Source organism: Chiloscyllium punctatum, chromosome 2 (genome assembly GCF_047496795.1).
Source record: "Chiloscyllium punctatum isolate Juve2018m chromosome 2, sChiPun1.3, whole genome shotgun sequence".
In the NCBI taxonomy this organism is placed as follows: Eukaryota; Metazoa; Chordata; class Chondrichthyes; order Orectolobiformes; family Hemiscylliidae; genus Chiloscyllium; species Chiloscyllium punctatum.
The window spans coordinates 128,522,642-128,545,641 of record NC_092740.1 but is presented as its reverse complement, the minus strand read 5'-3'; the positions used below and the strand labels follow the sequence as shown (position 1 = coordinate 128,545,641).

General features: G+C 39.1%; 1 protein-coding gene across 3 annotated transcripts in view; it reads left to right on the top strand.

Annotated features, from left to right (window-relative positions):
- Window positions 1-23,000, top strand: part of prrc1 (proline-rich coiled-coil 1) — a 36,048-nt gene that overhangs the window by 1,369 nt on the left and 11,679 nt on the right. Inside the window, exons 1-6 of one of the 3 annotated variants that reach the window (XM_072588656.1) lie at window positions 2,257-2,280; window positions 4,196-4,308; window positions 7,237-7,617; window positions 8,431-8,576; window positions 13,678-13,780; window positions 19,040-19,203. In XM_072588656.1, coding sequence (XP_072444757.1) covers window positions 4,218-4,308; window positions 7,237-7,617; window positions 8,431-8,576; window positions 13,678-13,780; window positions 19,040-19,203 — 885 coding nt within the window. In that variant the 5' untranslated portion in view covers window positions 2,257-2,280; window positions 4,196-4,217. Of the gene's footprint in view, window positions 1-2,256; window positions 2,281-4,195; window positions 4,309-7,236; window positions 7,618-8,430; window positions 8,577-13,677; window positions 13,781-19,039; window positions 19,204-23,000 lie in introns of those variants that run through there. The other 2 variants (XM_072588646.1, XM_072588665.1) reach the window with 2 other exon arrangements.

Below are 23,000 nucleotides of genomic sequence, written 5' to 3'. Positions count from 1 at the left end.
TATTTTACCCTATTACTGTAAACTGTGAATGGTGCTCAGTGAGATGTTTTACTGAGGGCACCATAGTAGCTCTAGTTAGCACTGCTGTTTCACAGCACCAGGGACTCTGGGTCAATTCCCCCCTCGGGTGACTGCCTGCATATATTTTGCACCTTCTCTCCATGTCTGCATCTGTTTCTTCCCACAGTCCAAAGATGTGCAGATTGTTGGATTAGCCATGTTAAATTGTTTGTACTGTGACATTTTGTATTATAGGTCACTTTACTCATTCACTCTCAAGCACTTTACATGTACTCATTCATAACCCTTTTACTAATCCACTCACAAGTCAACACTTTGTTTGTTTCATTCATTCATAACTCTTTACTATAATACAGTTTCATTCATAACACCATCATTTTGTGGTATATTTTACTGTTACAAGATAGTTTAAAATGAAAACATTATTTCCAAACCCATTACTGCCTCTTTGCATCTTTGGCCCTTATCAGGCTTTCTACGTCAAAAGCTTCCTCTGAATAGTATCGTAAACCATACCGTCCCTATCAAGTCTCCCCAAAATATAACATTATAATATTAATCAGCCCTTATCAACCGTCACTTGGACCTGCATAGATTATAGAGCACCACACCGTTTTCCCAATTAATATGTATCTTTTAACTGGGCTGCTGTCGCTTTAAGAAACTGTCAAAACTGCATTTATGTGAAATTGCATAAATGAATGAAGCTCTCACTGGCAAATATTAAGCAAATCTCTCAATCCAGTGGCAGAAATCCATTTAATATCCTTTGTTCTTTTATTAAGTACAGCTATAGATTCTAGCTTATTTAGAGCGCAAAGGCTAATTGTTGTGGTTCTGTTCGCCGAGCTGGGAATTTGTGTTGCAGACGTTTCGCCCCCTGTCTAGGTGACATCCTCAGTGCTTGGGAGCCTCTTGTGAAGCACTTCTGTGATCTTTCCTCCGGCATTTGTAGTGGTTTGAATCTGCCGCTTCCGGTTGTCAGTTCCAGCTGTCCGCTGCAGTGGTCGGTATATTGGGTCCAGGTCGATGTGCTTATTGATTGAATAAGCACATCGACCTGGACCCAATATACCGACCACTGCAGCAGACAGCTGGAACTGACAACCGGAAGCGGCAGATTCAAACCACTACAAATGCCGGAGGAAAGATCACAGAAGTGCTTCACAAGAGGCTCCCAAGCACTGAGGATGTCACCTAGACAGGGGGCGAAACGTCTGCAACACAAATTCCCAGCTTGACGAACAGAACCACAACAACGAGCACCCGAGCTACAAATCTTCTCACAAACTTTAAACAAAGGCTTATTATTTTTAGTAACATTTACAAACTTAAGACAAAAGGACTAACCCCTCTTAATTGTGCAAGTAGACCGGACAGTCTTAGTAACAGCCACCATTTAACAGATGTTTAACTCATCTCCTGTCTCCCCAGGACAGAAGCCCATTAATACTTTATGTACTATTGATAAAACAATGTAACACCATAGTAATGGAGTATTAATATGTATAAGAACTGCGTATAAAAAGGCTACTGTAAGAACTGTATTTCGGGATTCTATTGCCGCCTCAAACTTGAGCTACTGCAGTCGCTAAATGAAGAAGCTATTTTCACCACTCACTGATTTCAGTTGTTATTTGAACATGATCCCACAGTCGTGACTAGGGATGTGCCATAGCGAGGTGGATTGGCCATAGTAAAGGTGGATTATGGGGTAGGCTAGGGGTCTATGAGGGATGCCGTTCGGAGTGCTGGTGCAGATTCAATATGTCAAGTGGCCTCTTTTTGCATTGTAAGGATTCTACGATTGTCAATAAATGAGCTGACCTGTATGGCCGAGTGTGTGGCTCAAATACTGATATCCCGGGAACCTTATCATTCTGGATCTTGGATGTAAAATTTATAGGGTTGCAAAATGTTTTTGACTAGAAATTGCTGTAGTGGATCTTGTATCTCCTGTATCCTAAAGCTACAGTGTAAGAGTGGTGAGAGGGTTTTGTATAAAGTAACAGCATTTGCATTGGGCTACAAATGCTTGCCTAACTAGTGATAGAAGGATTACAGCACACTTCCAACTGATCAGCCTTTGTATTTGTTTTCTTGTTTGTGTACATTGCATAGTGTGATGCGAATCAAGGGGCAAGGAGGTTCCATATCTGATCACTGGTTTGCAATATGTTTCCTGTTGATGGAGGGTGATTTTCCTGTTTAGAGATGTATAAAAACATGCAAATGAGAATGTTTCTCTGGTATTTTCAGGTGAATTCACATCTTATTTCTCTTTAGTATTTCCCAATATGCAGTTTCTTTGTCTATGCAGTCTGGTCATTTGACCATTGACGTCTATGTATTTGTGGAAATAAATTCTTCTACACTGCCACCATCAGAGTGGAAGCAGTATGCCATGCAATAAATCGTCCGATTTGCAATTCAAAGCAAAAAGTAAAACTGCATTTCATTGTGGGTTATGAGTGGAAGTAGCAAAAACTTGAACTGAATTGACTTGATAACTTGCTGGGACATAACTTTTTAAAGCTCAGCTTTTAGTAGATTCCATGTAATGAGTCTTTTTAGAAACTACTATTGCACAAATTTCTAAAGCTTTCAAACTGTAAAGTTACTGGAATTTGCCAAGTATACAGTGGCAGTCCAATTACAATACTGATCCAAATGTTTTACACTCCATCCTTTTGCTTTGCAGTTGTTTTAAGCCTGATGAAGATTCTGATGTTTTGGTGGTTATAAGAATCCTTCTGAGGTTCTGTTTCATGTCTTCCTAAATCTACATTACTCATCGCACCTTTTTTTTTAAATTTTAGGAAAATATGTTCCGTGTCAACCATCTTTTGTGATGTTGCATCTGTGTGTGCATTCAGCAAGCCTTTGACAATTATTGGAGTTCCGACTATCTACCTTGTTCACAAATGCAATCAAACAAAAGCTTTGAATTTTCTTGATTTCTCGAAGTCCATGCCAGGTGTTTTTTCTTCATTATTGCTGATGGAAATGGTCTCACTCAGCCCTTCGAATGGCCTCAGTTAATTTACCATTGAAGGCCTTTCTAAGCACCATATTATTTCTCCACTTGTGGAGAATGGCAGCAATGTTTACAATCTGCACAATGCTCTGCTTTAACTCTTCAGATATTGAGCATGGTTCAAGCTCAACCTGTATCACAGGAGAACAAGGGTAGCAGGTACATACCACCAGCTACAACACCCCCTCCATGTTGCACCTTAGTGAAAATTTATTGTGTTCCTCCATGGTTACTGGATGAAAATCCTGACACTGCTTCGCAAACAGCACAGCACTCTGGACGATTCTTCATGTGGACTGCAGCAGCTAAAAGCATCCTCCACGTTTACAAGGATCACTAAAGATGGACAATATATATTAGCTTTATGAAAAATGCTAATATCTTAGAAATTAATTCATTATAAAAACCTCCCCTTTGTGAACAAAGTAGATAGTCGGAACTCCAATAATTGTCAAAGGCTTGCTGAATGCACACATAGATGCCAGTGGATTTGCTTCCACTATCCTTTATAAGGCAGTGAAATCCAAATCCTAACTCTCTGCCTAATTATTTCTTCTTAATTCCCACTTTTTTTTTGCCAATTAACATGAATCTCATGGAGCCCATTTGCTAATACTGCAGTGAATGTACCTACACCATACAGACTCCTGCATTTCAAGACAGTGGCTCACTGCCATCTTGAAGGGCATTTGCAGTGGGCAACAATTGCTGGGCTAACTAGAGATAGAATTTTCATAGCAGAGAAGGCTGTTGGAGCAATTGTGAAATTGTTGGCCCAACCAAAGAACAATTCACATGTCTGTTTCCCCCACATCTTATCAGGAGACTAATATAAAATTGTGACCTGTTACTATCCAACCATCTCACCATTGGAAATAGCTTTTACTTGTTCTATATGAAAATTTTCCAGCCCTATTGCCTCAGCCTACTGATTGAGGTTTTTTGTACTGATGTCCCTGGATTGACGTTTGAATTTAATAGCATGGTGACTCTCTACTTTCAAAATTTGAATGAATGAATAAATGTAGCTAGCCACTTTTCCAATCAGAGCAAATGTGGATTTTTCTTTCTAAGTGATCCTGAATTTTGAATTAAGAAACGTAATTGTTGTATGTCTTTGTTTTCGTATACTTGCAGCAAATTGTGATTGAAGAAAAAAATGATGGAGGAAAGTGGGATTGAGACGACTCCCCCCGGTACCCCACCACCTAACAACACAGTGATTGCAAGCAGTACCCCTGCCCCTACAGGTAGTGCTGTTTTAAATTTCAGGCAATTTCTATTCATAGACAAGAACATGTCAGTGAGTAAATTAGTACTAATTAATTAAATAACAAAGAATAACTTGACAAACATGCAAGTAAGTATGCATTTTAATTTTTTTCTGATGTTTGGATCAAAACAATTCTGTGCTATGATGCTTATTTGGTTTATGGGATCTTCTGTACAACTGACTTAACTTTTAACAACATATACATTTTAAGTATCTTCTCTGAATGTAAAGGATTTCAGAAAACGTTTTTGCAGATTGTGTCTCATTGCATGAAAATATCTCCAAAAGATTTAAAAGTTATGAAAGAAGTAAAGAGGGTAAATGGTGAAAGATTATATTTTTAGATCAGTAACAAGAACATTAGCATGGAAAAGAAGTCAAAACCATAAATAGTTTCCCATTAAGCAAACTAATTATGATTTCCAGATCAGCTTCTAGAGAGTCATGAGAATGTCAGACTCTCTATCACAGGAAGTGAGTGGGGTGAAACACTTGGACACGTTTTATGGTGATAGAGTGAGATGAAGATTGAATGGGATTAAGGTCATTTAGCGAATTAACATAGCATGGGCAAGAGGGACTGAATGGCCTTTTCTCTGTATTGTAAAATCCCTTGATAGTTAGAATTCCATTATCTGTAAAACTATAATGAAGTTTTAAGATTTTCTTTTTTGATTATGAAGTGCTTTATGACAGGTGCCTGTAGAGACAAACTACAATATCACTAGAATGGAATTTCTGTATTTGAAAATAGTGAATGTAAATGCACAGGGGATGTTAATGGAGAACAGAACGTGGCATTGGTTTGAAGTATTAATAAAGCTGTACCAATGAACCAACTCTGTGTAATCATTTTCTTGCCTCTAGATATTACAGTTGAAGTTGGCATTTTATTTGGATACTAGGATGCAATTTGAAGCATTTATCAACTATTTTCGATCAAAAACTTAATCTCTTGAAATGTGAAAGTTTCATTTTTCAGTTTTTATGAGCAAGCTTTATAGTATTCAACCACACTTTTTTACCATGGGTTCAATCTTGCAACATTTTAAGTATAAAATCCAATATGAGGCTAAATTTTTCATTAGCTAATATCTGAGCGCATCCACATATCATCATCCCCACAGAAAAACCCAAACCAAGATTGAAGTGAGAAAGTTGTATTCAGCAGATTCTGGTTTTTTTTGAAATGGGATATGTCATAAATGATTCTGTGGTTGAGATGTTACATTGTAATGAATGGGGATGTATTTTTGTGCAGTAGAGTTGTCTAACTTAAATGCTTTGAGCACAGCTAGGTTACTATTTAAGTGTTTTTTTTTCCATATTGATTCCTTTGAGTTTGCCTGCCTTGTAGGTGTACATATTGTACTGTTATTATGGAGCTTAGAAATGAGAAATTGACATCAGTTGGCATGTAAATGCTGAGAGCCATTATGATTATGGTGATAACACTGCACTTAGAAAATCAAAAATATGTAAAGGCGGGGTTTAGTAAAGGAAGTGGTATATTTTGCTTTGAAAAGTTGTTTCCAAAGGTGGTTGAGCAGGTTAAGGGCTTGAAGAATAGGGGTAAGATATTCACAAAGAGGGTTGATTAATAGACAGGAAATTAGAAGTAGTAAGGAATTTCTTAAGATTTATATTAAATCAATGGAGGTACCAGTGAAGTATAATGTATCCAGATCTGGTGACAGGCAGCAAGTTGGGGAAGCTGTGTGGAGTCCACAATGGTTGCAAAGGGATATAAATATGTTCAGTGAATGGATAAGAGGTATAATATGGAAAGAAATGTGATTTATCGCTCAAAGAAAGCTTAGAAACACTGAAAATTAATTGAATACCATTTAGTATGTAACCAGAGGGATTTGGGTCTCTTAGTGCAAAAAACACATTTATCATGCACATACATCAAGTAACCAAAAGGTAAATGACATTTTGATCTTTCTTAAACAAAGGTAAGAGTAGATATTGCTGCAGTTGTATAGGGATTTGGTGAGATGGTGTACTTGTGTCTTGCTTTCCACATTGAAGGTAGGATATTTTTGGCTGAGGTTACAATGAAGGTTAATAAATTGGTTCCTGAGATGAGAATGTTGATATTTGGGAAGAGATTATTTGAATGGTCATTTATTCCTGGTGTTTAGATGTATCAAAAAATTGGCCTCAATGAGGTTCTTGAAAGGCTTGATAAGATGGATGTGGAAAGGCTGTTTTCACTTGCTGCATGGTGCCTCAGTGGTTAGCCCTGCTGCCTCTCAGTGCCAGGGACCCGGATTCAATTCCAGCCTCTGGCGACTGTCTGTGTGAGTTTGCACATTCTCCCCATGTCTGGGTGGGTTTCTTCTGGGTGCTCTGGTTTTCTCCCACAGTTCAAAGATGTGCAGGTTAGGTGAATTGGCCGTACTAAATTGCCCATAGTATTCAAGTATGTGTAGGCTATATGCATTAGTCAGGGGAAATGTAAAGTAATGGGGTAGAGGAATGGTTCTCGGTGGGATACTCTTCAGAGAGTCGGTGTAGACTTGTTGGACTAAATGGCCTGTTTCCACACTGTCGGGATTCTATGAAATTCTGTGCTATGAATATCTAGAACTAGAGGTAGTCTCAGGAGAAGGGGCTGGCCATTCCATACTGCAATGAGAACGTTCTTCATTCAGTTCAGAGTCTTAGGCATTCTCAGTTATGAATGTTTCGTCATTGGGTGTATTCAAGGCAGATTAATGGGTGTTTGGGCTCAAAGAAAGGTATCTGAGATTGGTGGGAAAGTTAAGGTGAAAAATTAGCCAATTTGGGGTGGGTAGGTCAATGTCCTTTTTTAAACAAGAACAATGTTTATGTTGATTATATGCTTCTAAACCTTCTCATGTTTGTTTTGTTTCTCTTTTGGCTTATCTGTCTGCAGTTCTACCCAGTCCTTTATCTAATCCTATCACCAGCTCTTTCTCTCCATTACCTCCCTCAACCTTTTCCACACCGCCACCACCTCAAACCCATATGCCTCCTGCTAGGTCTTCCACACCCCTAACTATGGGACCTTCTGCTGTCGCTTCCACCATGCATCCAGCTGTTGCTCATTCTGGGACTGCAGCTTATAGCAGTCCCATAAACTTTCCTCCTTCAGCCCCTCCTGTGGGTTCTCCTGCTGGTCCTGTCTTTTCTGCACCTCCCATAGGTCCACCAATCACTGGTTTCTCCATGACTGCCAATTACGACATCACCCGAGGTCACGCTGGTCGAACCCCTCAAACCCCACTGGTGCCAACATTTTCTTCATCTGTTGCAGGTGGTAGTTTGATTTTAATGTTCCATCTTTGTTCATAGAATAGTTTGTACTTGCTTAACTTAGGAATTGTACAAGGGTGTTTAATATTGTCAGTATTATGTAATGTGAATCTTTTTAACACTAGCTGACACAGTTAAAATTTTTTCTTCAGTCCTCCCGATATCACTATATCTTTTAATAACTATTATCACAGGGACTATCAACATTGTAATCGTTTAATTAATAGGGACGGGACATAATTTTATGTTTTTAGTTCTTGAAAAGGAAAGACTAATCATGTTTCTGTTTATTCACCCTCCTGTTTTGCCTCATTCCTTTGTTTATGCTACTTGGTCTGTATCATGGGATACTGTCTGATCATGGGATACTGTGATTCCACTGTAACAGGCTACTTCAAGGAGAGCTAGTTTTTCCAATAGTAGATTGGGTTGGGATATCTGGGCGGGTTGGACTGAAGGGTCTGTTTCCATGCTGTACATCTCTATGACTCTAGTGCTCCTCACTATGATACACTCTTGGTACCAGCATGCTTGAGGGGTGGTAAGCTGGTTTACCTAACATTAAGAAAGCAATTTAATGAAAGGATCTTCTGTTAATTGTATTTTCAGCATTAAACTGAAGTTGACTTGCTTGACTTATAGATGGGGTCATTGTTTAGCAGTGAGGAACAAGAATTCTGGCTGACATTTTCTTTTCAAAGCACCAATTGTTTAATGTTAGAATATCTTTTAATTAACATTCTCATTCCAAAATAAGTCCTGCTAAACATGAGCATATTAAACCTGGTTCCTAAAGTTATTAACATATTGACAGGAGTTGTGCCAAATACAATGCCTCAGGCCTCTGCTCCCACTAGAGGTGGCTCTTCCATTACTTTCCCAGAAGAGACTGAAGATCCCAGAATGTCTGCACATTATGATCAAAGCACCTCTGGTGGAGGACTGTGGGGCTTCTTTAAGGTAAATCTTGAATGTAATTCTTGAAATGTATTTTGTGATCTGTGTCGCAGTGGCATTTGCTATTCATGTTGCTGATACCTAGCAGCCAAATTTAAACAGGTTTTTAAGTGATGACTTTAATGCAGTATTTGATTGTATGGCACTTTGTGTAACATCTATGATGTTAGTGAACAGGAAAAGTAACAGCAAGGCTCTTTATCAGTGACATTGAAGAATTCAACTTGGGACATGGAAAGTAGAAATCATGAGTTATAAATCATAATTAAATCATGATTAGAAAAGAAAGGTTGAGAATTAGATGCAAATACAGGAAACTTAAACTTTTTAAATTAAATTCTTGACCTCCGTTTGCCAATGAGGGAATGATATTAACAGGCAGAAAACACAATTTTTTTCCCCTCGAGGCTGTGAATATTGTTAACGGTAATTATTTATCAAACTGTTAATTTACTGCAGTCCAAGTGCTTTACATCTCTCTGAGCTTCCACTGGACAACCTGCGAGTTTTTAGAATCAACTATGCTTGAATGGTAATTTGTCATTGAGTAAATCTTATAGATGAATGTTTATCCTCCACTAGTTTCTGGATCACCTCAATGTTTTTATTCTTTTGATGCTTACACGAGATTCCACAATGCTGTGAAATTTGTCCACAAATTTGTCTGCTGGTTAGTCACCAAGCCTTGCTACTCACAAAGTCCAAATTCAAGAAAGATGGACAGAGCACTTTAACCATATCCACGATTGATTTCATCCAAATATAATGACAAGAAGACACTTGCAAGAGTTAACAAAGCACTTTTTTCCTTTGACAGACTTTGCACATCATTCTGGAAGCAAAGGGGAGTGAATTTGCCGAACAGAAGTCTGTTGATCTGTATGCATTTGAGGCTTGGACTATGATCTAGCATCATTCTAAGAAGCTCGTTCATTCGTGAACTGCCATTTGAAGCTTCTGAAGATCAAATGGCAAGACAAAATAACCAGATGCTGAGACATAATTTTCTATTGCTAGTTCCTGAGAAGTAAAAATTAGTCATGTTTTTCTTCATTCTTCTTGCCCTGGTGTTCTGCCTCATTGCTTTTTTCATGATACCTGGTCTGTATCTTAGAGTCATAGAGTCGTACAGCTCAGAACTAATGATTCCTAACATTGAAATCTGATATGTTGACTGCTAGCAAAGGCTAGGGTCCCCAAAGAAGTATTTTACAATTTCCTGTTTGCGAATTGGCAGCTGCACAGTTGGACCTGGACATGCAGCGTAGCATGGATTTGTTTTCATTTGCTGTCAATAACCCCACCCTCATGATTACCAAAACAGGAGTGCAGCAATGTATTGACAGGATCCAAAAAAGCTCGTTTTGCAGCACACTATGTCAAGCTATCTATAATGACAACAGAACACTTGCAAGAACTGCCAAAGCAGTTATAGCCTTTTAACAGACTTTACGCATCAGTCTGGAAGCGAAGAGAAGTACATCTTTCTATTAGATTGGAAGTGTGTCGAGATCTATGCATGAGAGGCTTGGTCTACCAGCATAATTCCAAGAAGCTAATTCACTTTGAGAGTTTCCTTGGGGAAACTGAAGATCAAGTGGCAACACACAATACCAAGATAAACTGTCTGACATTAGGTATTTGCCAAGCATAGGTACTATCTTGAGACAATCTCAACTGAATGGGAGTGGAGATATGATGTTGCAAATCTTCTATGCAGGACTTGAGATTGGTGTGTTCTTTCATGGCAGCCAAAGGAAGCACTGCAGGGGAGACTCTGAAGGCTTGAATTTAGGAATTTTTGATATTGACCTGCAGTCTTGAAAGAAGTTTACCCAAGATCACTGCACCTGGCACATGCAAAAGAAAAATACATGGATTCCCTCAAAAGCAAGTCTGAAGCAAAGAGGAATTCAAGGAAATTTAAATCCTGAACCAGCAATTTATACAAATGTTAATCATCTGAGGAATCTTATTGTTTTCAGCAGAACCTTCTGGCTACAGATCTGCTTTAGCTATCACTCATTTACCCACCAGAGTTCTTCCAGATATCAAAGATGATGAACACTGTCATCTTTGCCTTGAAGGACAAACTCAAGAATAATTCATTTACTCTAGAATGCAAAATTTGATCTCTTTGAATACTAATGAGCAAGACTTTTACTTTGTGCTGTTCCATTAAATTCAGACATCATATCCACAAATAATTGAGCATGCTGCTTTGCCCTGGATGGTGTCAAGCTGATTGTTGTTGGTCCTGCACTCATTCAGGCAAAGGGGAGTATTCCACCACACTTTTGACTTGTGCATTGTAGGTGGTTAGCAGGCTCTGGGAACTAGTTAGGTGAGTTATTTGCGACAAACTTCTGACTTGCTTTTGTAGCCACTGTTTATATGGCGGGTTCACTTCAGATCCTGGGTATTACCTTTTGACCAGAATGTTAATTGTGTGGAATTCAGCAATCGTAATGTTGTCCAGCACCGAAGCATGCTTTAGATGATCTCTTGTTGGATATGGTTATTACCTTTCACTTGTATAGTGTGCATGTCAGTTGTCACTTATCAGTCTAAGCCTGAATACTGTACAAGTCTTCCTGCATTTTTGTGTGGGCTGTTTCTTTAACTGAGATGAGAACATTGTGCAATCATCAGCAATAAAATCTCTATTTCTGACTAGAGAATGTCATTGAAGCAGCTGATGAGATTGGGCCTGGGGTAGCACTTTAGGCAACTCCTGCAGAGATCTTGAAGTTAAGATATTGACCTCTAATAACTCCACCATGTTTTGTGCTGGTTTTAATTCCAACCAGCAGAATTTTCCCTGATTCGTTGATTCCAGTTTTGTTAAGACTCCTTTTAATGCTACTCTCAATTAAGCCTTGCTAGGACAGTCACTCTAAAATCATCTCCGAGGTTCAGCTCCTATGTCCATTTTTGAACAAAGGCTGTGCTGAGGTCAAGAACTGAGTGGCCCTGGTGGAATCCAAAGTAAGTGTCCATGAGCGTTTGTTACTCAGCAATTGGTGGTGTTAGCTTAGTTGGCTGGATGGCTGTTTTACAATGGGGAGTTACTTGGGCTCCATTCCTGCACGGCTGAGGTCACCATGAAGGATTCTCTTTCTCGATGTCACCCCTTGCCCAAGGTATGGTGATCTCAGGTTGAATCATCATGACTTTTGTGTGTCTCTCTCTCATGAGAAAGCAGCCCGATGGTCCATTAGGAGTATGACGACTACTTTTGTTGCTGCCTGATAGCAGTATTGATGACTTTTTCATCACTTTACTGATGATTGAGATTAGACTGCTCATTGGCTGAGTTACATTTGTCCTGCTTTTGTGCACCGCACACTCATAGGCAATTTTCCACATTTGTCTGTGCTGGTGTTTTTAGCTGTACAGGAACATTTTGGCAGCGAGCAAGTTCTGTAGCATAAGTCTTTAGCACTGCTGTTAGAATGTTATCAAGGCCAACACTGGTAAAGATTGCAAAGTGCAAATTTATGAAGGAGCAGGATATCTCGTGACTAATTTCCAGAATTTGAATTGAAATGTTGTACTCCAAAGGTTGCTGTTTATTTTACTCCATTAAAATGATGTATGTTGGTGGCTGTTAGTATCTATACTGTTAATATCGATACCAGGTTCTTGCACTTGTCTTCCTTTCATTCCTCTGTTATAAATGGAGTTTAACTCGTACTATTTAAGGGTCCACATAATATTACTAAAATATATAGTGGTCAGTTACAAACTCATCTAAAATACTTCATTTCTAGCTCTAGACTGAGAATTCTCTATAAGTAATAGAAAAATTCTAGCTAATCACATCTGAAGTACCATATACAGTTCTGTACACCATGTGAGAGATGATTTATTAGCCATTTGAACAAAATACAATGTAAATTTACCGGTTGCCAGTGTTAACATGGTTAGATGATGAGAAGAGACCATGTGTACTGGATTTATATTCAGAATATAGATTAAGGTGTGATTTAATGTTGAAGCTTTTAGGATTTGAGGAATTAATTGGGTAGTAAGAGAAATTGGTGACTGGAGCCTAAGATACAAGGACCTAACCTTAAAATCTGAGAAAGTATGCAATCCCTCCTCATGTAAAGTTTGGGACAATTATGAAAATAATTACCCTCTTACTAAAATTCACAATGTTAACTCAAGTAACTGTTTTAATCAAGGATTGGTGGCTTTTCATTGGGCAGTTGCATTAATGGATTTGGGGTTCAGGCAAGTGTATGAAGTTAAGATACAGATCAGCCTTGATCTCATTGAATGATTGCTGACTTTTCTGCTGTCACTATTTTTCTGTTCATCCTTTAGTCAGAAGGAAGTCTGTTTGAGGGAGTTGAATATTTCCTGTTCTTCTTGACGCCCAGTGGCATCATAAGCACTCCTAGGTCAGTTTACTTGTTGCTTTGATAGAGATGGGGTAATGTTTCTGTACCAAATCTGTGTAATACTTGTCTGTGTTGTTAGTGAGGTGGGCTCATGTCCATGAAAGAGCTCAGAATGTAACTTTCTGGTACCCTCAAGAATTGGTTATCTTTATGGTAATGAAAATAATGGCTGCTTGTTTTCATCACTTTGATATTGGAATAGTATCATAGTTATGAGGTTACATCTATTGAAAGAAATCTGAAGAGGCTATGGCATTTGTTTTCTTTCTCTAGAAAGGCAAGACTAAGGGGTCACTTAATAGATGTCTTGAAAGTATTGGAAGTTTGAAATAAGTGCAGAGATGCTGGTTTCATTTATGATCCTTGCTATTGTCCCCTTCCACCCATCCCATAAATCCAAAAGGAATTCAAGAAGCACCACTTCACCTGGAGAATGGCGTGTGCACTGTTTAGACTGAGTAGAATAGATGTTTTTAAGGGGAAATGAAATCGTGAACTTGGGAAAAAGTGGAATAGAAAGCTGATAGTAAGATAATATGGAGTGGATTCGTGAACATCTTTGACCAGTTAAGTCAAGGGACCTATCACTTTACTGCTTTGGTAACCTTTGACCACTGTGAACACTTGTTGCTGATTGTGTTTATGGTAAAATCAAACATTGACGTTTTAAGTTTAAGATTTCACTTGTTACGCAGGGTGTGGCAGGAAACCCAGTTGTGAAATCAGTTTTGGATAAAACAAAGCATTCTGTGGAGTCCATGATCACCACCTTGGATCCAGGCATGGCTCCCTATATCAGTAAGTATAACGCCTTAAAAATTCTAATTTATTTTGCTTTAATGATTCAAAATATTAAGTAAATCAGAAAAAATACTTTGGAGTTTTTGATATTCCATTTCCTTACTATAATCCAATTCCATCTTAACTTAGCCCATCTGTAGTTGTAATCTTTTGTGCCTTTCTCACCTCCAGAGCTGTCTGGCCTCCTTGATAGCTTTCCACTCTCTGTAAACCTCAGCTCATTTGAATTTCTGTTGCCTGCTCGTTGCCCATCACATTTACAGTGATTTCCCAGATCACAGCAAATTTATTTTCATTTTTAAATACACTTCTTTCATCCCATTATTTTTCTCTAACCTTCAGTATTAGACCCTCAACAGCCATTCTCAGTAGCAAATGCACTGTTAACAACTTCTGGATATTAACAAAAAAATCTGTTTCCTTGCTTAAATTTTGGGGCCCTGTGTTGTATTTGAGCAAAGGCAGAAAGCAAAGAATAAAACAAGTTTTTGATTTGTAAAGTATATTAGCTGAAGAGCTTTATAGATGGCAGTAATTCACATTCTTGGTAGCTGTATAGGTTTTGGGTTGTGATCTGCTAAAGCTCTTGAGTTTCTGTTGAAGTGGGTCAATTTTCTGATTTGTTTTTACCTGCACTTTAGGTTCTTTATTAGTCTGGTTTTCTCTGGCTCATTAATGTTTGCAAAATGTATGTGAAGCCACTGAAAAAGCAGTGTGTTAGCAATGTGCATTATTGCAATACTCTTTATTTTCTTTGTAGTTGATCAGTTTGGAAGTTTATATTGCCTGTTATCACTGAGGGGCGATGAAATGTTGGCTTTGTTTGCCTTTTATGACTTCAGGACATCTGAAAGGTTCCAACCAATTTAATACTTCTGAAGTGTAGTCACTGTTAGAATATAAAGAGAGGTTGATTTTAATTTCTTCACAAATTGTGGCCACAGGCCCATTTGTGACCTTGGTCTATTTCAAAATTATTCCTTTATCTATCTGAGGTTAGTGTACTCCAATTCTTGCCGTGTGTTATGGTCACCACCCCTAAAATCTCCTTAAGTGACTTTGTGCCAAATTTTGTTTCCTCCAGTGTTGTGCACTTGAGAGAACTACGTAAATACCTATTTAAAATCAGTTTCTGAAACTAATACTCTGTCAGAAATGTTAGATGATTCTTTCCCATTGTTCTCATACTTATAGACTGTGTGTAATTGGTTAAGGTGCATGAAGTGAAGGTAACGATATTGCTGTCTCAATAGAGAGACAGAGAAACACAAAGGATAGTGAGTTTAACTGCAGGTCACCATGTGCCAGGCGAGCGACAAGATTGCGAAGGTAATGGTAATTTCAACTAATGTGGGAATTGAATCCGTTCAATTGGAATCACAATATATAGTAACGATTTGAAATTGTGGATCACTTTTAGTATTTCCAAAATTGCAAATGTTACAAAGCTAACTGGGAGTGTATGTTATGAGGAAGGTGTAATTATGGCTTGATAACTATTTTGAGAGGTTTAGTGAATGGACAAGAACATGACTAGTGGAATATAATTTGGAAAAGTGAGGTTATCTACTTTGTGCAGAATGCTTATTAAATGGTATGAGGTTGGAAAGTGTGGTTGTGTGAAAGGAACCTAGGTGTCTTTGTCACTCCAGGCAGGTGCAGCAAGCTATTATTAAGGCTAATGGAATGTTGGTCTTTATTGTAGGAGGTTTTGAATATAGAAGTAGTGAAGTTTGCTGTAATTATATAAGAAGAGTTTGGTTAGACTGCAGTTGAGTACTGTGTGCAGTTTTGGTCCTGTTCCATGAGGCACGATACTATTACAATCAAGCTAATGAAACAAAGTTCACCAGCTTTGTCCTGGCCTAGCTGGACTGTCTTATGAAGACAGATTGAGCAAACAGCTCCTGTATTCTCTGACATTTTGAAGAATGAGTGAGCTAATTCAAACAGAAAATATTTTCAAGGGATGGACAGAGTAGATACAGGCAAGATGTTTCCCCTGCTGGAAAGTTGGAGGATGCCATTTATTTCTGACATTACATATTTTTTCTCAAGAAGTTGTGACTCTTTGGAATACTATGTCACACAGAGCTGTGGAAGTCCTGGGGTAAGCTCAAGGTAGAGACATACAGATATGGGGATGAGGTGGCTACAAGGCATTGAAATGCTTCCATAATCATATTAACTGCGGGTAGGCTCAACTGGCTGAATGACCTACTCCTGTTCCTGTTTTACAGACAGTCATCCAGGTAACTACACCGTCACGTTGCTATTAATGTTGGTTTTTAACCAAGGATGTATGACAATAAACAAAGTAACAGGAGATGTTCGATACCAAGTTATGACTGAAACATAGACAAAAACACTGAAGATACGGAACATTAAGCAGTGTCTATTGAGTTGAGAAGAAAATGTAAATTGAAACAGATTTGAGTGGCTGAGTGACCACCATCTGCTTGCATTTTGCTAGAACAAAATACTGGATGCTGATGGCCTGCATCTATGCTTTTTGCAGAAATTGACAGGAGAAATGGAAGTGGACTGATACTCTTATAGAAATCTCGACTATGGATGGGAAATCATGAAAATGCCAATGTAGTAACCATTTTCAAAAGGGAGGGATGACTAATCTTGATAGTCAAGATTGTTAAATATGTAGATTGGAAAAAATTGTCATGGCCAACATGCATTTCAGAAAGGGATATCATGTTTGGGAAACATAACTTTGAGGTGACATCAATGCAGTGAGTGTGGTGTACCTGGGCTTCCATATAGGCTTCAGTAAGTTGCCCCATGGGGCGAGCGTAGAAATGAAGGAATATGAGATTTGTGAGAGGTATCACATTACATATTGGTTAACAGAAATACAAATATGAGTTGATTGTTTCTCAATGGCTAGACGTCAGAAGCACTGTCCTGCGGGGTTCTGTGACTGTGTCTATTGAGGTCAAGGTGGGTGGTATCTGAATTTGCAAAGAATGTGAAGAGAAGGCTTAAAGCCAAAATAGTTATGTATTACAGGTGATGAAAACCAGCAATGCAACAGAATGCTACAAATACTCACCAGTTCAAGCAGCACCTATTGAGGAAAACTGGAGTTCGTGTTTCAGGATTTGTGGTGACAAAGGCCTGTGGTGCACCAACTAAAATATTTGTTAGTCAGCATCTGGAAGGCAGATGTTCGTTCATGATGGAATCTGTCAACTATTCATTTGCCTGTCTCTTTCAGAGTCCTGCTGTTAAATTTGCACATCTCAATTGGAATTCTCAACATTGATGATAATTTGGTAATAGTAACAGTTTACAATCTACGTTGCTGTGCAGGATTTGGAGGGTGAAATAATGGGAAATAATGGCACAGGCACTAAACCAATATTCTGTCTCTGTTTCACAGTGGAAGGTAGTTTCTCCCAGAAACTGCAATTACTACAGAGGAACTTGGTGAAATTACTATTACTAGAGAGAAACTAATCTCATCAGTTTACTGATGAGATTAAAGGTAGATAAGTCCCTGGGACCTGATGACGTGCACCCTGGGGTATTAAAGCAGGTGGCAGCAGATATATCGGATGCATTAGTTATGGTATTCCAAAATTCCTTGGATTCTGGAATGGTACCAGTGGATTGGAAGCATGCTAATGTGTCACCCTTATTCAAAAAGTGGAAAACTACAGATCCGTTTGTTTGACCTCTATTGAGGAAGTGGATTGAGTCAGTCATTAAAGGAAGAGATAACTGAGCACTGGAAAAACAAAGCTCAGTTCACCAGTATCAGCATGATTTCATGAAGGGCAAATCATGCTTGACAAATTTGCTGGAGTTCTTTGAGGTGGATAATGGGATTGTGATGGCATATCTAGACCTCAGGAAAATATTTGACAAGGTGCCACATAAAACACTGATCCAGAAGGCTAGATCTCAGAAATGTATTAGCTTTGATAGAGGATTCGCTGGCTGACAGAAAGCAGAAGATCAAGTGCATCCTTTTCTGGATGATAAACTGTATCTAGTGGGTACTGCAGGTTTCAGTTCTGACCTTCGCTATTTACAGTCTATTTAAATGATCTGCAAGCAGGGACAGTGTAACATAACAAAATGCATGGATGATGCTAAAATAGATGGGAAAGCAAGCTGTGATGAGAGAGAATTTACAGGTGGATATTGATAGGGCAGGAAAATGGACCAGAATCTGGCAGATGGAGTTTAATGTGTATAAGTGCGAGGTTGTCCATTTAAATGGGGTAGCAGATTCAAAGTGTGTCAGTGCAAAGGGATCTGGGTGTCTTTGTACACAGATCACAGGAAGTGGAGGTGCAGGTGCAGCATATAATAAGAAAGGAAATGGAATCTTGGCATTTATTGCAAAAGGGTTGAATTATAAAAGTAGAGAAGTGTTGTTACAACTATATAAGGCATTGGTCAGACCACACCTGAAGTATTGTGTCCAGTTTTGGTCTCCTTGAAGAACTTGGTGGCTCTGGAGGCTGTTCAGAGAAGGTTCACCAGGTTGGTGAACCAGATCTGGTTGAGGTACAAACAGGTTGTTCTGCTATAATGTGTGTTTTGTTAACATGAATTTGCTATAATGCAATTGATGAGTTGAGGCCACTGTTTCTAAAGCGCCAAGTTTTAAAGTGTGTATTGGTTATAACGCGATTCTGCCCCATTAGTTTAAATGGTGCAGCTATTACACGATTCTCTTAACACAGGATTGCACAAGAACAGAACTACCGAATTATAGTAGAACGGACTGTAAAATGCTAAACGGAATTAATCAGCTGGATGTCGAATAGGTATTCTCCCTTGTGGGGCAGTCTCAAAGAAGCATTCAGAGAGTGAGGGGGTGTAGGTTCATAACTGGGATGAGGCGAAACTACTACTTAGAGGGTTGTGAATTTTTGGAACTCATTGCCCCAAGTGCAGTGGAAGCAGAATCCATCAACAGATTCAAGAACGAAATAGATATGTTTCTCACAACTGGTCCCCGTAGCCCTTTATTCCGCTTTTCAAGACAGTAGTTGAGACCAGGATAAGATCAGACATGGTCATGTTAACGGCGGAGTGGGCTCAAAGGGCTGAATTGCCTACTCTCACTGCTAACTCATATGTTTCTATGGTAATGTTTTAGAGTTAGTCCAAATAAGTTTTGTTTGTGGCATGACTGAGCATGTACATTTATAATGATTGGATATTTCCTGGAGGGCAGAGCCTTCTCTGAGTTACTTGTCATTTTACTTTTGCTTCTCCCTCCAGAATCAGGTGGTGATCTGGATATTTTGGTAACTTCCATCAAGGAAGTTAAAGTGGCAGCTATTCGGGATGCATTCCAGGAAACGTTTGGATTGGCCACTGTTACTGGGGAGGCTGGCCAATCAAACATTGCCCCACAACCTGTTGGTTATGCAGCAGCATTAAAGGTAAGTTTTTTTTTCCTGTTGGTTTTATTTGTTTGTAGCAAGACCAGCTATACTGTTGAAATTTCTTTCCCTTCCCCCTCTTATTTGTATTGTGTACCACCTTTGAAATCACTAAGACCTCCCAGTGAGTATCAATGTACCATATGTCCCATTCAGACTGGATATGATAATCATGGAGCTGCTGATCTTTTACTTAAGTCCCATCCTGCATTTCAGAAAGCAGTGTTAAAGGACAAAATGCAGTGCCCAGATTCTCTTATTCAAAATACAGTTAACCCTTTATCTCCACATGTCTCCTGAAAATGTAAAAAATCATCTGGTAGTACAGAATTTGGGTATTGCTAAAAGACTTTTTTTTTACCTTTTTAGTCAGTTTAGGATTATTGGTCAGACTCAATCTGGTGCACTTGCTTGTACTGGAAGCTGCATCTATTAATACACATTTTATTCTTTGAAGACAGAGTATGTCCACACATTATACCCCTTTCAACTCAACAAGAACAGGTAATGATCAGACTTGCCTTGGCAATGTCTTGATCAAAGTGAACCTACTTGCTTTAAAGTTAAACAAAACTTAACAGTTAACTAGCAGTCATCAGTGTCTAGATTAGAGTGGTGCTGGAACAGCAGAACAGATTAGGCAGCATCCAAGGAGCAGGAAAATCAATGTTTCGGGCAAAAGCCCTTCATAAGGAAACTTCAATAAAGTCTTTTTCCAGCAATGCAGGTATAATTGTTTTTGTAGGCAAATGAAACTGGTAAGCCAATTAAATTCTCAAAACTGCAATAGCATGGATGATCAGAGTCTGTTCTTAGTAGTGTTGGATAAGATTTAAGTGTTGGTTAATTGTTAAGTGTTGGCCTAACATCTGAGCATCCTAATCCTCTTAATTGTTGTGGAGTTTTCCCCATCTGATTACACTGGTGTCTTGTCTATCTGTATAAGTTATCGTAACGTTTGAAACAATGAAAGTGCTGCATTCCAAATGTCAGCAAGATAATGTGTTGTAGTTTTTGGACTAGACACACTCCAGAGATACTTGAACGTGTGGCCTTTTGATGTAGTGAGAATGCTATGAGAAACTATTACTGGCACTTGTTATTTCACATACAAACTTGTCCCATGAATCTTGTCCCATGCCTTAGTTTGGCATCTTCCAGCTCCCAATCTCAGTGCTGCAGAGAGACCTTCTCTCCCTAAATTACTGTGTCTTAAAGACCATGTTTGGCTTACAACGTGTGGTCACTAAAGCAACTTCAAACATTGAGAGCTCAACACCCATTCATGGGCCAACCTTTTTAGTACTCCTTGTCCACCACTGAGTATCTCTGTTCAACCAATTTCCTATCCATTCGAATTCCTGGAGTAGTAATTACTGTTTTCTAAGCAGTTGCATTGTTTTGGAAGTTTGAGGGTGGATAAAGATCAAAACAATGGCACTTTAAAAGGGAGGAAAAGAGACAAAGGTAGCAACCATATGGTCAGTGAATCAAATGGGAAAGAAACCTATATTGCTGTCTGACGCAGTGAATATGCGCAGCTCCTGCCTTTGCTGTTTGAGTTCAAGTATCTCTGGAGTGTGTCTAAGAAAAAATAGTAAACAGGGAAATTCACAGCTGACTTTGGACTGATATGTGTGGGAGAGTTCACAGCCTGAGAACAGTTAAGTGCATAGTTTTTAAGTGTAACCTTGCTGTGTTTTTTAAAAATCTACAATAGTGAGTAGAGTGGGTTCTTTTTTTGATTATGTTTTATTGAGTTGTCTCTTGATTTAAATTTTAAACCTATAAAACATTAGGTACTAAGTTAGTCTGGAGCATTGTTTTTTAGAGCGGTGATACTGCTATTTTCTGTGTCCGTAGATTAAGGTGCAAAGATGGCCTTTAGTAGAGTGATATGCTCTTCATGTCGGATATGGGAGATTAGGGAGAGTTTCCATGTTACTGATGTTATGTCTGCAGCAAGTGTTTGGTTGTGAATCCAAACAGATCGCATGGGTGGGTTGGTGTGGCAATTAGAGGCAATAAGGAATTTACAGGAGCGAGGGGATGTGATGGCAGTTACAAGAAGAGAGTCAGGTAAATGGGTTACCTCTGGGAAAGGTAGGAGAGGGAGGCAGACAGTCACAAGAGACTCCTGAACTATCTCCATCACAAACAAGTATGATGTTTTGGAAAATGTAGGGGGTGATGGACTGTCAGGAGAATGTAGCACGAACAGCCAAATTTCTGGTACTGAGAATGGCTGTAATGTGATGAGGGATATGTCTGATTCCAAGCGATCGATTGTGATAGGGGACTCACTCTAGGCAGAGACACAGACAGATCTTTCTGTGGCCGACCAGTTAGAAATCAGCATGGTATGTTGTCTCCCTGGTGCCAGGATCCAGGATATCTTGGGAGTGCAGAATGTTCTCAAAGAGGGGAGGAACCAGCAGGAGGTCATTGTATACATTGGAACTAACAATAAAGGAAGGGAAAAGGGTGAGATTCTGAATGGCGAAAATAGGAAGTTAGGCAGGAATTTAAAAAGGAGGTCCTCTAGGGTAGTAATATCTGGATTACTCCCGGTGCTATGACTAGTGAGGGTCTGAATAGGACAGTAGAACCGGTGAATGCATGGCTGAGGAGCTGGTACGGGGGAGAAGGATTCACATTTTTGGATTATTGAAATCTCTTCTGTGGTAGAAGTGACCTGTGTAAGAGGGACAGATTGCACTGGAATTGGAAGGGGACTAATAATTTGGCTAGGGAGATATGCTAAAGCTGCTCAGGAGGATTTAAATTAGTAAGGAGGGGGTTGGGACCCAGGGAGGTAGTGAGTAAAGAGATCAGTCTGAGACTGGTACAGTTGGGAAAAGGAGCAAGTCAAAGTCAGGGCAGACAGGAACAATGCAGAGAATGAGGTAGGACTGATTAAATTAAACTGCATTTATTTCAGTGCAAGAACATGGGACTGGGATATCATAAAATGAGAGTAACTTGAAGCAGGGTGTACAGGACTGGTAGCTTAATGTTCCAAGATACAAATGCTATAGGAAGGATGGAAAGGGGAGCAAGAGAAGAGGGGGAGTGGTGTTTTTGATCAGGGAAAACATTACTGCTGTACTTAGGGAGAATATTCCTGGGAATATATCCAGGGAAACTGGGTGGAAATGAGAAAGGAAAGGTCACTTTATTGGTATTGTACTTTCGACCCCCCCCCCCCCCCCCCCCATTGGTCAGCGGGAAATTAAGACACAAATTTATAATGAGAACTCCATTACCTGTAAGAATCGTAAGGTGGCTATGGTAGGGGATTTTAACTTTCCAAATGTGTAGACTAGGACTACCATAGTGTTAAGGGTTTAAATGGAGAGGAATTTAAGTGTGTACAAGACAATTTTCTGAATCAGTATGTGGATGTGCCTACTAGCGAAGGTGCAAAACTTGACCTACTCTTGGGAAATAAGGCAGGACAGGTGGGAGTACATTGGGGCCAGCAACCATAATTCTATTAGTTGTAAAGTAGTGATGGAAAAGGATAGACTGGACATAAAAGTTGAAGTTCTAAATTGGAGGAAGGCCTGACAGTATTGGGCAAGAACTTTCAAACGTTAACTGGGGGCAAATGTTCACCGGTAAAGCAATGGCATTTAAAAATGAGAGTGTGTCCCCAGAGACAACGTGTTCCTGTTAGTGAAAATCAAGGCTGGTAGTTGTAAGGAATGTTTAATGACCAGAGTAATTGAGGTTTTGGTTAAGAAAAAGAAGGAAGCATATGTCTGGTATGGACAGAAGAAATTGAATGAAACCTT